Raw genomic sequence first — 14,075 nt, 5'->3', positions numbered from 1 at the left:
GACATTAGTAAATGTATTTCTATAGCGTCCAAATTATTTTACAATGTGGGGGAGTGCCAAGATGGGGGGCTTTAAAACAGCACCCCCTGTCAGTCATCTAGTGTATATATAAATCTGGCATTGCCCCATACCAAGTTATTTCACACACACACACACACACACACACACAGGTATTCTATCACAATATACACATTTCAGAAGTTACTGACTCGATAGCCTACTGAATGTCAGGCCAGGCTTCTCTAAATTTGAGCAGAGAACACACCAATTGCCAATGTCACTTTCCGCCATACGGGGAAACTGACTTTTTCCAGATTGGCAGCAACCACCTTCATAGACTACGGTGACCGTTTCATCCCATGTAGGAGCTGCACCTACTTTTCACAATTCCGGGATAATATTGTCCAACCAATTTTCCAATGTGGAAACTGTCAGCTTATTGAGGAATATACAGTACCAGTCAAAATTTGGACACACATACTCTTTCAATTTCAAATGTCGTATTATAGCTTTTTACAGTGTTGTAACGATGTGCAAATAGTTAAAGTACAAAGGGGACAATAAATAAATAGAAATATAGGTTGTATTTACAATGGTGTTTGTTCTTCACTGGTTGCCTTTTTTTGAGCATGTAGTAACCAAAAAAGTGTTAAACAAATCTAAATCAATTTTTTATTTTTCAAAGTAGCCAACCTTTGCCTTGATGACAGCTTTGCACACTCTTGGCATTCTCTCAACCAGCTTCACCTGGAATACTTTTCCAACCTTCTTGAAGGAGTTACCACATATGCTGAGCATTTGTTGGCTGCTTTTCCTTCAAGTCAAAATTTGGACACACATACTCTTTCAATTTCAAATGTCGTATTATAGCTTTTTACAGTGTTGTAACGATGTGCAAATAGTTAAAGTACAAAGGGGACAATAAATAAATAGAAATATAGGTTGTATTTACAATGGTGTTTGTTCTTCACTGGTTGCCTTTTTTTGAGCATGTAGTAACCAAAAAAGTGTTAAACAAATCTAAATCAATTTTTTATTTTTCAAAGTAGCCAACCTTTGCCTTGATGACAGCTTTGCACACTCTTGGCATTCTCTCAACCAGCTTCACCTGGAATACTTTTCCAACCTTCTTGAAGGAGTTACCACATATGCTGAGCATTTGTTGGCTGCTTTTCCTTCACTCTGCGGTCCAACTCATCCCAAACCAACTCAATTTGGTTGAGGTTGGGTGATTGTGGAGGCCAGGTCATCTGATGCAGCACTCCATCACTGTACTTCTTGGTCAAATAGCCTTTACACAGCCTGGAGGAATGTTGGGTCATTGTCCTGTTGAAAAACAAATTATAATCCCACTAAGCACAAACCAGAAGGGATGGTGTATCGTTGCAGAATGCTGTGGTAGCCATGCTGGTTAAGTGTGCCTTGAATTCTAAATAAATCAAAGACGTTGTCATTAGTAGAGCACCCCTACACCATCACACCTCCTCCATGCTTCACGGTGGGAACTACACATGCGGAGATCATCCATCTCACAAAGACATGGTGGTTGGAACCAAAAACCTCAAATTTGGACTCATCAGACCAAAAGACAGACTTCCACCAATCTAATGTCCATTGCTCGTGTTTCTTGACCCAAGCAAGTCTCTTCTTCTTATTGGTGTACTTTAGTACTCTTGCTGTGCAGCAATTCGACCATGAAGGTCTGATTCACGCAGTCTCCTCTGAACAGTTGACGTTGAGATGTGTCTGTTACTTGAACACTGTGAAGCATTTTTGGGGGCTGCAATTTCTGAGGCTGGTAACTAATGAACTTGTCCTCTGCAGCAGAGGTAACTCTGGGTCTTCCTTTCCTGTGGCGGTCCTCATGAGAGCCAGTTTCATCACTGCACTTGAAACTTTCAAAGTTCTTGAAATTTTCACGATTGACTGACCTTCATGTCTTAAAGTAATGATGGACTGTCATTTCTCTTTGTTTATTTGAGCTGTTCTTGCCATAATATGAGTAACATAGGTAAATTGTTTATTTTATTTAAAAGAACTAGGTTTGACATACATGCCCATGAAAGAGATATTTTTTTAATTTGGCTTTTAATCAAAAATGTTTTTGTTAAATTCAGAAATCCTTTCTATGACCAATCACCCTAAAAGCGAGTTATATCATAGTTTATTCAGAACTATTTAGTGGACAGAGATATTAACAGGCAAGTAGTTTGTTTCACTTTAGCTTCTCAAATGTACAAAGTGTAGGTGTATATATATATGTCAGGGGTTTCTGGAAGTTTTAATGTTTTGTTTGATTTATATTAAGTAGACCATCATTATACTGTGCTCTATTGTGTTGTTTATCATGCTAAGAGTAAGGCCTAGACAGACAATTATTAAACTTTGACCTCCTCAATTTCATGAACCAAAAAGCAGCCTTAATGAAGTCATACACAAAGAGGGGACGAATGGTGCAAAAGTGATAGTTATGGATGTTTCTGTTTTTTATCCAATTGGAATATTGATTTGTGAGAATTGATTTTTTTCCTTATTTTTGGTGAGTCCTGATTTAAAAAAGAAATTGACCTACCACATAGGATGACCGTCAGTCTGTGATCTGCACAGTCATCCTAATGGCAATATTAAGTGACATTTTGTGACGTTATGTACACACTCTTTCAACATTGAGGTGACTAAACTTCTTGGAGTAACCCTGGATTGTAAACTGTCATGGTCAAAACATATTGATACAACAGTAGCTAAGATTAGGAGAAGTCTGTCCATAATAAAGTGCTGCTCTTCCTTCTTAACAACCCTATCAACAAGGCAGATCCTATCCTAGTTTTGCTGCACCTAGACTACTGTTCAGTAGTGTAGTCAGGTGCCACAAAGAGGGACTTAGGAAAATTGCAGTTGGCTCAGAACAGGGCAGCACAGCTGACCCTTAAAAGTAAATGGAGAGCTAACATTAATGATATGCATGTCAATCTCTCATGGCTCAAAGTGGAAGAGAGATTGACGTCATCACTACTTGTTTTTGTAAGAAGTGTTGACAAGCTAAACGTACCGAGCTGTCTGTTTAAACTACGGACACCCCAAGGTCAGAACAGACTATGGGAGGCGCACAGTACTACATAGAGCCATGACTACATGGAACTCTATTCCACATCAGGTAACTGATGCAAGCAATAGAATCAGATGTTCTTTTAAAAGGTAAGAAAGAGTACACCGTATGGAACAGCGGGGACTGTGAAGACACACACAAAGGTACATACACACGCATACGTATACATTGTAATATTGTTGTATGGTGGTACTATACATTTTGTATTGTACATTTTGTATTGTAGATATGTAGTGGTGTAATACTGTTATATGATGTACTGTTTTATCTTTTGCTTTATATTCAATGTTAGTACTTTAATGTGTTTGGGACTCCAGGAAGAGTAGCTGCTGACTTGGCAGCAACTAATGGGGATCCCTAATAAATACAAATGTAAAATGATACAAAATATTTGATCGTTACACTAGCACCAGTCTACAAGAGTCCAACCAATGAGCAGCGTGTGAACATATTGCAGCAATTTCCGGTCGTCTCTAATTACTACAGCCACAAAGTCCTAGTTATGGCTAAACCTCACCTCTTTCTACAATTTATCTTCTTAAAATCTGATTTGAAACCTAACACTAACCACACTACTAACCGTATTCCTTACCCTAACATTGAATTAAGACCAACATTTTTATTTTGTTTTCATAAATTTGTACGATTTGGGCTTTGTGGCTGTGGTAGCCTCAGCGTGATTCTGGGGGGTATGGCAACGCGAGACTATGGCTGTGTTAACAAGTGACAAAGATTATGGATTTTCTGACAAGATATGTCTCTCCGCCATAACAATGGGAGTCGTTGTCCGCAAAGCGGCACGGCTGGATGTCTAGCTCCCGCCTATCCTTTCTTTGAATTGGTGGATACAATTTAAGGGTTTTATTGGCATGGGTAACATATGTCTACCTTGCCAAAGCAAGTGAAATAGATAATAAACAAGAGTGAAATAAACAATAAAAAATGTACAGTAAACATTACACTCACTAACGTTCCAAAGGAATAGAGACATTTCAAATGTCGTATTATAGCTTTTTACAGTGTTGTAACGATGTGCAAATAGTTAAAGTACAAAGGGGACAATAAATAAATAGAAATATAGGTTGTATTTACAATGGTGTTTGTTCTTCACTGGTTGCCCTTTTCTTATGGTCACAAATCTTGCTGCTGTGATTGCACACTGTGGTATTTCACCCAAGAGATATGGGAGTTTATCAAAATTGGATTTGTTTTCGAATTATTTTTGGGTCAAATCAAATCAAATCAAATGCTATTGGTCACATACACGTGTTTAAAATATGTTATTGCGGGTGTAGCAAAATACTTGTGCTTCTAGCGCCGACAGTAAAGTAATATCTACCAAGTAATATCCGACAATTAAACAACATATACCCAATACACACACATCTAAGTAAAGGAATGGAATTAAGCCTATTTAAATATATAGATGAGCAATGTCAGAGAGTCATAGAATAAAATACAGTAGAATAGTATAGGATACAGTATATACATATGAGATGGGTAATGCAAGATATGTAGGCATTATTAAAGTGACTAGTGTTCCATTTATTAAAGTGGACAGGGTCTGTGTAATCTGAGGAAAATATGTGTCTTTAAATTGTCATACATTTGGCAGGTTAGGAAGTGCAGCTCAGTTTCCACCTCATTTTGTGGGCGGTGTGCACATATTATTGTAATCGTTTTATTAATTTCGATGAGGGTTGGTGACGTCAACCGCCTGTATTCAATGGAGAGAGATGCTATGCTACTAGCCTTTGTGGAATAATTCAGACATAACTGTAAGGAATAAGTCATTGTTCTACCCCAGCTGGCATGAGAGGAATATTGACTTTGTTCTTGATGTTTTTGACAACAAGGGTAATATTCTCACATATGAACAATTTATAACATTGAAAGAGTTTCCAATACCTTTCAGAGAGTTTATTTCTGTGATCAAAGCCGTTCCCAGTGGTCTAACTACACTAATGAAAACTCATCTTAGCTTTGGTAATGATCACAAAGTTTATCCAGAACTCAGATTGGAAGGCGTGGGCTTACTTGAGAAATCTTTTTGTAATAAATATATAAGACAAATTCTTCATTCACAAAACCAACTTACACCGAGAGGAAAGTTTTTCTGGAACATGCTTATTCCTGACATTGTCTGGAAAAATGCATGGTTAAGGCCTTACAAATATTGTATACCAAACAAAGTTAAGGAAGTGCACTTTAAAATTTTACATAAGATATATCCATGTAATTCTATGATATCCAAATTTGTGGCAATTGATGATATCTGCGTTTTCTGTGAGAAAGGAGGTGAGAATCTGTCTCACTTATTCTTTGAATGTAAATTTGTGTCAGAATTTTGGGAAAACCTTGCAAAATACTTATTTACCATTATGAACACTACCTATGTTTTTGACATGAAATATATAATGTTACTATTGCAATGATAACAAGACAACTGAAATTATTGTGATTTTTTAAAATTCTTGTTGCCAAATACTGCCAAATACTACTTGAATTTAACTATTTTATTAAAACATTAACCCTTGTGAACAATAACAAGAATAAAAAAATTCTAAATCATTACAATAAGATTTTTTTCAGAGTGATTACAATTGCACTAGAATAGTTTAAAAAAATATATATTTTTGGTTTGTTTCAATATTTTCTCGTTAATACCTGCGTTCTGTTTTGTATGATATAAGAATGTAAATTGTTGACCTGTATTTATTTTTTTACAGACGCTATGCTACTAGCCTCAATTCATGAATATGCATAGCCATCTCGAGACAACTCCCATATAAGGTGCTTTTTCTCAGAGTTGTCGGGATGTCACGTGTCCTTATTATATCAGTACACTCGTAACATGTTAAGCATTACGGAACTTCCATTATATCAAATGAACCTCACTTAGCAAATAAGACATTATTTTGGGGGGACCAAATTCAACTCTCATTGATTTCCATACAAAAACTCATTGCTTGGTGGGCGAAACAACGGAAAAAACGACACCTGCTGGAGGGAGACAGATTTTCTGCCGAGTTGGGCCACTCTCACCGTCTTCCTCTCTAGTGACTGACAACTGCAATTTATTCGCCATAAAGAATCTTGGGATATCACCGGAAGCACAGTAGCTAGGTTTTCAAAGTGTCCTTGTGCACTCACCTAGAAGTTTACTAAAATGTACAGACAACTTATGGTAAGCGTTCAATTATATATTCGACCAATTGTTATGTATTTGTGTACGCTATTCGATGTTTTATTTTTGGCCACTGCCGTTATCTGACATGCCTCCTCAAGTGAACTCTAACTAAGCTACCGAGCTATGTTGCTAAGCTAGCGTGTAACGTTAAACGTTGACTAACTAGCCTTTTTTATCAGGGTAGTTGGCTTGCTAGCTATCACCTGATATTTTACACTTGCTTGACAATCAAGTTAGCCTTCTGATCTAAACACATAGCTGTTTTTATACAGTATATTGTTAACCTAGCTAGAATAACACATGCTAGCTACTTGGTAAGCTAACTAAATGAGTGGTAAGTTATCTAGCTAACTACATAGTAGTTATTCAATTTTTTATTTATTTATTTTATTTAACCTTTATTTAACCAGGTAGGCAAATTGAGAACACGTTCTCATTTACAATTGCGACCTGGCCAAGATAAAGCAAAGCAGTTCGACACATACAACAACACATAGTTACACATGGAGTAAAACAAACATATAGTCAATGATACAGTGAAAAAAAATAAGTCTATATACAATGTGAGCAAGTGAGGTGAGATAAGGGAGGTGAAGGCAAACAAATATATGTATAAATAAATAAAAATATAAAAAGGCCATGGTGGCGAAGTAAATACAACACAGCAAGTAAAATAAAAAATAAAAACACTGGAATGGTTGGTTTGCAGTGGAAGAAAGCGCAAAGTAGAGACAGAAATAATGGGGTGCAAAGGAGCAAAATAAATAAATAAATACAGTAGGTAAAGAGGTAGTTGTTTGGGCTAAATTATAGATGGGCTATGTACAGGTGCAGTAATCTATGAGCTGCTCTGACAGCTGGTGCTTAAAGCTAGTGAGGGAGATAAGTGTTTCCAGTTTCAGAGATTTTTGTAGTTCGTTCCAGTCATTGGCAGCAGAGAACTGGAAGGATTGGTTTTGGGGGTGACCAGAGAGATAAACCTGCTGGAGCGCGTGCTACAGGTAGGTGTTGCTATGGTGACCAGCGAGCTGAGATAAGGGGGGACTTTACCTAGCAGGGTCTTGTAGATGACCTGGAACCAGTGGGTTTGGCGACGAGTATGAAGCGAGGGCCAGCCAACGAGAGTGTACAGGTCGCAGTGGTGGGTAGTATATGGGGCTTTGGTGACAAAACGGATGGCACTGTGATAGACTGCATCCAATTTATTGAGTAGGGTTTTGGAGGCTATTTTGTAAATGACATCACCGAAGTCGAGGATTGGTAGGATGGTCAGTTTTACAAGGGTATGTTTGGCAGCATGAGTGAAGGATGCTTTGTTGCGGAATAGGAAGCCAATTCTAGATTTAACTTTGGATTGGAGATGTTTGATGTGAGTCTGGAAGGAGAGTTTACAGTCTAACCAGACACCTAGGTATTTGTAGTTGTCCACATATTCTAAGTCAGAGCCGTCCAGAGTAGTGATGTTGGACAGGCGGGCAGGTGCAGGCAGCGATCGGTTGAAGAGCATGCATTTAGTTTTACTTGTATTTAAGAGCAATTGGAGGCCACGGAAGGAGAGTTGTATGGCATTGAAGCTCGCCTGGAGGGTTGTTAACACGGTGTCAAAAGAAGGGCCAGAAGTATACAGAATAGTGTCGTCTGCGTAGAGGTGGATCAGAGAATCACCAGCAGCAAGAGCGACATCATTGATGTATACAGAGAAGAGAGTCGGTCCAAGAATTGAACCCTGTGGCACCCCCATGGAGACTGCCAGAGGCCCGGACAACAGACCCTCCGATTTGACACACTGAACTCGATCAGAGAAGTAGTTGGTGAACCAGGCGAGGCAATCATTAGAGAAACCAAGGCTGTCGAGTCTGCCGATGAGGATGTGGTGATTGACAGAGTCAAAAGCCTTGGCCAGGTCAATGAATACGGCTGCACAGTATTGTTTCCTATCGATGGCGGTTAAGATATCGTTTATGACCTTGAGCGTGGCTGAGGTGCACCCATGACCAGCTCTGAAACCAGATTGCATAGCGGAGAAGGTATGGTGGGATTCGAAATGGTCGGTAATCTGTTTGTTGACTTGGCTTTCGAAGACCTTAGAAAGGCAGGGTAGGATAGATATAGGTCTGTAGCTGTTAGGGTCAAGAGTGTCCCCCCCTTTGAAGAGGGGGATAACCGCAGCTGCTTTCCAATCTTTGGGAATCTCAGACGACACGAAAGAGAGGTTGAAAAGGCTAGTAATAGGGGTGGCAACAATTTCAGCAGATAGTTTTAGAAAGAAAGGGTCCAGATTATCTAGCCCGGCTGATTTGTAAGGGTCCAGATTTTGCAGCTCTTTTAGAACATCAGCTGACTGTATTTGGGAGAAAGAGAAATGGGGAAGGCTTGGGCGAGTAGCAGAGGGGAGGGCAGTGCTGTTGTCCGGGGTAGGGGTAGCCAGGTGGAAAGCATGGCCAGCCGTAGAAAGCCAGAGAAATGGCTTTCTAGAAATGGAAAATGCCAGCCGTCAATCAGCTAAACCTAGCTTGCCACGTATTCTCTTCCACAGTCTTGAATTGTCATCCACAAGTGTAAAGGTTGCATAGGTTAGCTAGGAAAATTCTGACTAACTCTCTAACTATCCAAGTGTTGTAAAGGGTGGCGTTTGCACGTACACTTGTCATGTGAATGGCCATTTTTTGGAACAAGGTTTACGTCATCTGACACTTAAAGATGCGCTACGCAGAAATTGCTTCACTATTTCCTGGTTGCTAAAATTCTAATAGTTCGCCTAATTTCAGTTTGTGACAAAACAAGCAGTCATTGTGTGAATAATAATTGTACAGTCTAAACCGATATGAAATATATTTTCCATTACTAAAAATATTGTATATTCATCTGTTTGAAGCTGGTGTAGAAAATCGAAAGTAAAAGACGTAGAACCTTTACCACGGGAAGCATAGACATAGTACACACAGAACAGATCTACCGCTTATTAGACTTGCTTTCAACTTGAATGAATGATCTATAACTAAGTGTGAATTTGGTCAGGTAGCCCAAAAAGTTACATTGTAGCTTTAATGTATGTGTGTGGAGGATAATGGTGATTTCAAGACAACTGGGAACTTTTAGGTCAAATCATGGCGTCAATGATCTTCACTTCGGAAAGTCGGAGCTGTAGAAAGATGCCAGAGTTTCCGACTTGGAATTACGAGTTGACGTTCAAAAATATGTTTCCCAGTCGGAGCTTGTTTTTCCCCTGACTTCCCAGTTGTCTTGAAAGTTTGGAAGTCTGAGATTTCCGAGTTACCAGTGGTTTTGAACACGGCATAATTTATGCTCAACTGTCTAGAATCACAGCTAGCTACATGGCTTTCTAATGGACCAATTCTGTTGGCTAGATCTACAGTATCTAGCAGAAGAAGTACATTATACAGTATATATACACTGTAATGAGTAGGTGTGTCCAAACTTTTGACTGGTACTGTATGTGGACACCCCTTCAAATTAGTGGATTTGGCTATTTCAGCCACACCCGTTGCTGACAGGTTTATAAAATCGAGCACACAGCCAGGCAGTCTCCGTAGACAAACATGGACAGTAGAATGGCCTTACTAAAGAGCTCAGTGACTTTCAATGTTGCGCTGTCATATGATGCCATCTTTCCAACAAGTCAGATTGTCAAATTTCTGCCCTGCTAGAGCTGCCCCGGTCAACTGAAAGTGCTGTTAATGTGAAGTGGAAACGTCTAGGAGCAATAGCAACTGAGCTGTGAAGTGGTAGGCCACATAAGCTCACAAAACAGGACTGCCTAGTGCTGAAGTGCGTAGTTCCTAAAAATCGTCTGCCCTCAGTTGCAACACTCACTACAGACGTCGGAACAATAACTGTTTGTCGGGAGCATCATGAAATGGGTTTCCATGGCCGAGCAGCCGCACACAATACCAAGCGTCGGCTGGAGTGGTGTATAGCTTGCCACCATTGGACTCTGGAGCAGTGGCAACGCGTTCTCTGGAGTGATGAATCACGTCCCAACATCTGGCAGTCTGACGGACAAATCTGTGTTTGGCGGATGCCAGGCGAACGCTACCTGCCCGAATGCATAGTGCCAACTGTAAAGTTTGGTGGAAGAGGAATAATGGTTTGGCTAGGCCTCTTAGTTCCAGTGAAGGGAAATCTTAACGCTACAGATGCTAGTGACATTCTAGACGATTCTGTGCTTCCTGCTTTGTGGCAACAGTTTGGGGAAGGCCCTTTCCCGTTTCAGTATGACAATTACCCCTGTGCACAAAGCGAGGTCCATACAGAAATGGTTTGTCGAGATCAGTATCGAAGAATTTGACTGGCTTGCACAGAGCCCTGACCTCAACCCCATCGAACACCTTTGGGATTAATTGGAACGCCGACTGCTAGCCAGGCCTAATCACCCAACATCAGTGCCCGACCTCACTAATGCTCTTAGCAAGTCCCCGCAGCAATGTTCCAACATCTTGTGGAAAGCCTTCCCAGAAGAGTGGAGGCTGTCGTAGCAGCAAAGAGGGGACCAACTCTATATTAATGCCCATGATTTTGGAATTAGATGTTCGACGAGCAGGTGTCCACATACTTTTGGTCATGTATTGTAGCTAAAGCAAGGTTATTAGTTAGTGCACATGTAAATAGTTCAGTAATCATTTCCAGTTCATTTATTTTTATGCATTTCTTCCTGATCACCTATATGTTTAGAGTCTTCGGCAGCTGTCCAGCCGGACTATCTCCAGTAGTGCCCGCAGACAAGTTGACAACATGGTCAAGGAGAAGCAGAAGCTGTTCCAGGTAAGCTCTGGGACCAGGACCGGCAGATGGCGATGGAGTGGAAATGTGGAATGGAACACCTCTCTACCGAAGCTCAAAGACTGTTTTTAAAAGTAGAAGTTGACAATTCTGTTCTGGTTTTGTTTACCTAATTTTGACAGTCAACATTTGTGTTCAATCTTGTTTGACTAGTAATGGTGCAGTAATGCTAAGGTTAAAGTTTGCACTTTATTCTCAGGTTCTGGAAACAGAATCTTATTTTCCCACCATTGTAGCCTGAAAGATAAGTATTTATGATGTTTGCTCATAGGTTCACTCTTAGTTTGGGCTGGGCTGACTAATTTTGCATGCAGCGTGATATGCAAACAGCTGATACGACTTTTGATATCAGTGCTTTGCTGAATCTTGCATAACACGCAGAGGATGTCCATAGCTGACCTGCCCTGCTTTAAAATCCTGTTGCTAAAGCAATGATTGCTTTTCTGCATTTTTTATCTTTTTTTACTCCTTTTTTCTCCCCAATTTCGTGGTATCCAATTGGTCTTGTCTCATCGCTGCAACTCCCATACGGACTCGGAAGAGGCAAAGGTCGAGAGCCATGCGTCCTCTGAAACACAACCCAACCTAGCCGCACTGCTTCTTGACACAACGCACATCCAACCCGGAAGCCAGCCGCACCAATGTGTCGGAGGAAACACCGTACACCTGGCGCCACAGGAGTCGCTAGTGCGCGATGAGATAAGGATATCTCTGCCGGCCGAACCCTCCCTAACCGGGACGATGCTGGGCCAATTGTGCATCGCCCCATGGACCTCCCGGTCGTGGCCGGCTGCGACAGAGCCTGGGCTTGGAACACCCAGAATCTCTGGTGGCACAGCTAGCACTGCGATGCAGTGCCTTAGACCACTGCACCACCCGGGAGGCTGTTTTTCTGCAATTTGTTGTTGATTTTCATCTTAGCCTAAGAAATTCCTGATCCTTTTAAGGTCATAATGTTCATGGTAAGTGTTTCCGTTTGTATTAGGTTAGGCTGTAATATGTCGCAAGCAGAACTTTGCTTTCCAATGAGTATAAATCTTATTTTTTCTCCTCACTTTTACTTGTTTTAATTGCAGTTATAAACATCTCACAAAGTAGTTGGGGCTATTGTAGTGCAGTGTGTGTTGATTAAGGAAATATTCAACATATTCAGGTGGTGCAAAAGTGCTTAGACCATTTCAAATACGGCCACCACCCAGACCGAACCATTTAGTTTGTGATTCATATATGTTGCTATGAAGGGCTTCTTTGCGTAGCTCTGAATATAATTTATAGGGCTAATTTACTCTTCTTCCTGTTTACACAGGCAGATAACGGCATACCAGTCCATCTGAAGGGAGGAGCCAAGGATGCTATTCTGTACAGGGCAACGATGGCCCTTACAGTCTTTGGTAAGTATGCATTACACTGAAATTGGCTATATAATGTTGTACAGCCCTGATATGACCCTCCTTGAATGTAACATTGATTGTAAGTGCTAATGGAATTTTTACAGCATATGATCAAATAATATAGATCAAGTCTAACTACAAACAATGGAGTCAAATACCAGTTTCTCACATTTCCTGCAATTTTTTTTGTTTTACCTTTATTTAGGTAGCATTTAGATATTTACCTTGTCAGCTCGGGGATTCGATCTTGTAACCTTTCGGTTCTAGTCCAACGCTCTAACCACTAGGTTACCTGCCGCCCCTATGCCTGTTATATAAAACATCTTTCTCCTCTCTTCACAGGAAGTGGATTTGTCGTCTATGAACTCCTCAATGCAGCAATGCCCAAGAAGGCATGAGTGCCCTTGTCCATTTCCATCCCTAAATCAATCTTCTCTGTTGTACAGATGTATGATCTGGGAGATTTTTTTTTTGTCCTGTCAATAATGCCAATTTGTTTCATGCACGGGATCAATATTTATTGATTGTTCAATGAATGTACCATAGAGAATAAAACAACCACAATACAAAGTATTATCCATGTGAATGTTGTCATTTCAAAATCTCAATACATCTGATATAAACAGTTATTCTGTACCTAAAAAAAATATATACACTGCTCAAAAAAATAAAGGGAACACTTAAACAACACAGTGTAACTCCAAGTCAATCACACTTCTGTGAAATCAAACTGTCCACTTAGGAAGCAACACTGATTGACAATAAATTTCACATGCTGTTGTGCAAATGGAATAGACAACAGGTGGAAATTATAGGCAATTAGCAAGACACCCCCAATAAAGGAGTGGTTCTGCAGGTGGTGACCACAGACCACTTCTCAGTTCCTATGCTTCCTGGCTGATGTTTTGGTCACTTTTGAATGCTGGCGGTGCTTTCACTCTAGTGGTAGCATGAGACGGAGTCTACAACCCACACTGTGGCTCAGGTAGTGTAGCTCATCCAGGATGGCACATCAATGCGAGTTGTGGCAAGAAGGTTTGCTGTGTCTGTCAGCGTAGTGTCCAGAGCATGGAGGCGCTACCAGGAGACAGGCCAGTACATCAGGAGACGTGGAGGAGGCCGTAGAAGGGCAACAACCCAGCAGCAGGACCGCTACCTCCGCCTTTGTGCAAGGAGGAGCAGGAGGAGCACTGCCAGAGCCCTGCAAAATGACCTCCAGCAGGCCACAAATGTGCATGTGTCTGCTCAAATGGTCAGAAACAGACTCCATGAGGGTGGTATGAGGGCCTGACGTCCACAGGTGGGGGTTGTGCTTACAGCCCAACACCATGCAGGACATTTGGCATTTGCCAGAGAACACCAAGATTGGCAAATTCGCCACTGGCGCCCTGTGCTCTTCACAGATGAAAGGAGGTTCACACTGAGCACATGTGACAGACGTGACAGAGTCTGGAGATGCCGTGGAGAACGTTCTGCTGCCTGCAACATCCTCCAGCATGACCGGTTTGGCGGTGGGTCAGTCATGGTGTGGGGTGGCATTTCTTTGGGGGGCCGCACAGCCCTCCATGTGCTCGCCAGAGGTAGCCTG

General features: G+C 41.0%; 1 protein-coding gene across 1 annotated transcript; it reads left to right on the top strand.

Annotated features, from left to right (window-relative positions):
• Nucleotides 1–5,967: 5,967 nt before the first annotated feature.
• LOC139553749 (cytochrome c oxidase subunit 7A2, mitochondrial-like) lies at nucleotides 5,968–13,060 on the top strand. Its single transcript, XM_071366382.1, has 4 exons — nucleotides 5,968–6,293; nucleotides 10,989–11,078; nucleotides 12,403–12,487; nucleotides 12,830–13,060. Exons 1-4 carry the CDS (start codon nucleotides 6,276–6,278, stop codon nucleotides 12,883–12,885), a joined length of 249 nt encoding a protein of 82 aa, XP_071222483.1. The 5' UTR covers nucleotides 5,968–6,275; the 3' UTR covers nucleotides 12,886–13,060.
• The last annotated feature ends 1,015 nt before the right edge of the window (nucleotides 13,061–14,075 follow it).

Source organism: Salvelinus alpinus, chromosome 25 (assembly GCF_045679555.1).
Source record: "Salvelinus alpinus chromosome 25, SLU_Salpinus.1, whole genome shotgun sequence".
Classification (NCBI taxonomy): Eukaryota; Metazoa; Chordata; class Actinopteri; order Salmoniformes; family Salmonidae; genus Salvelinus; species Salvelinus alpinus.
Note: the sequence above shows the minus strand (reverse complement) of the source record. Positions and strands in the feature narration are given on the sequence as shown.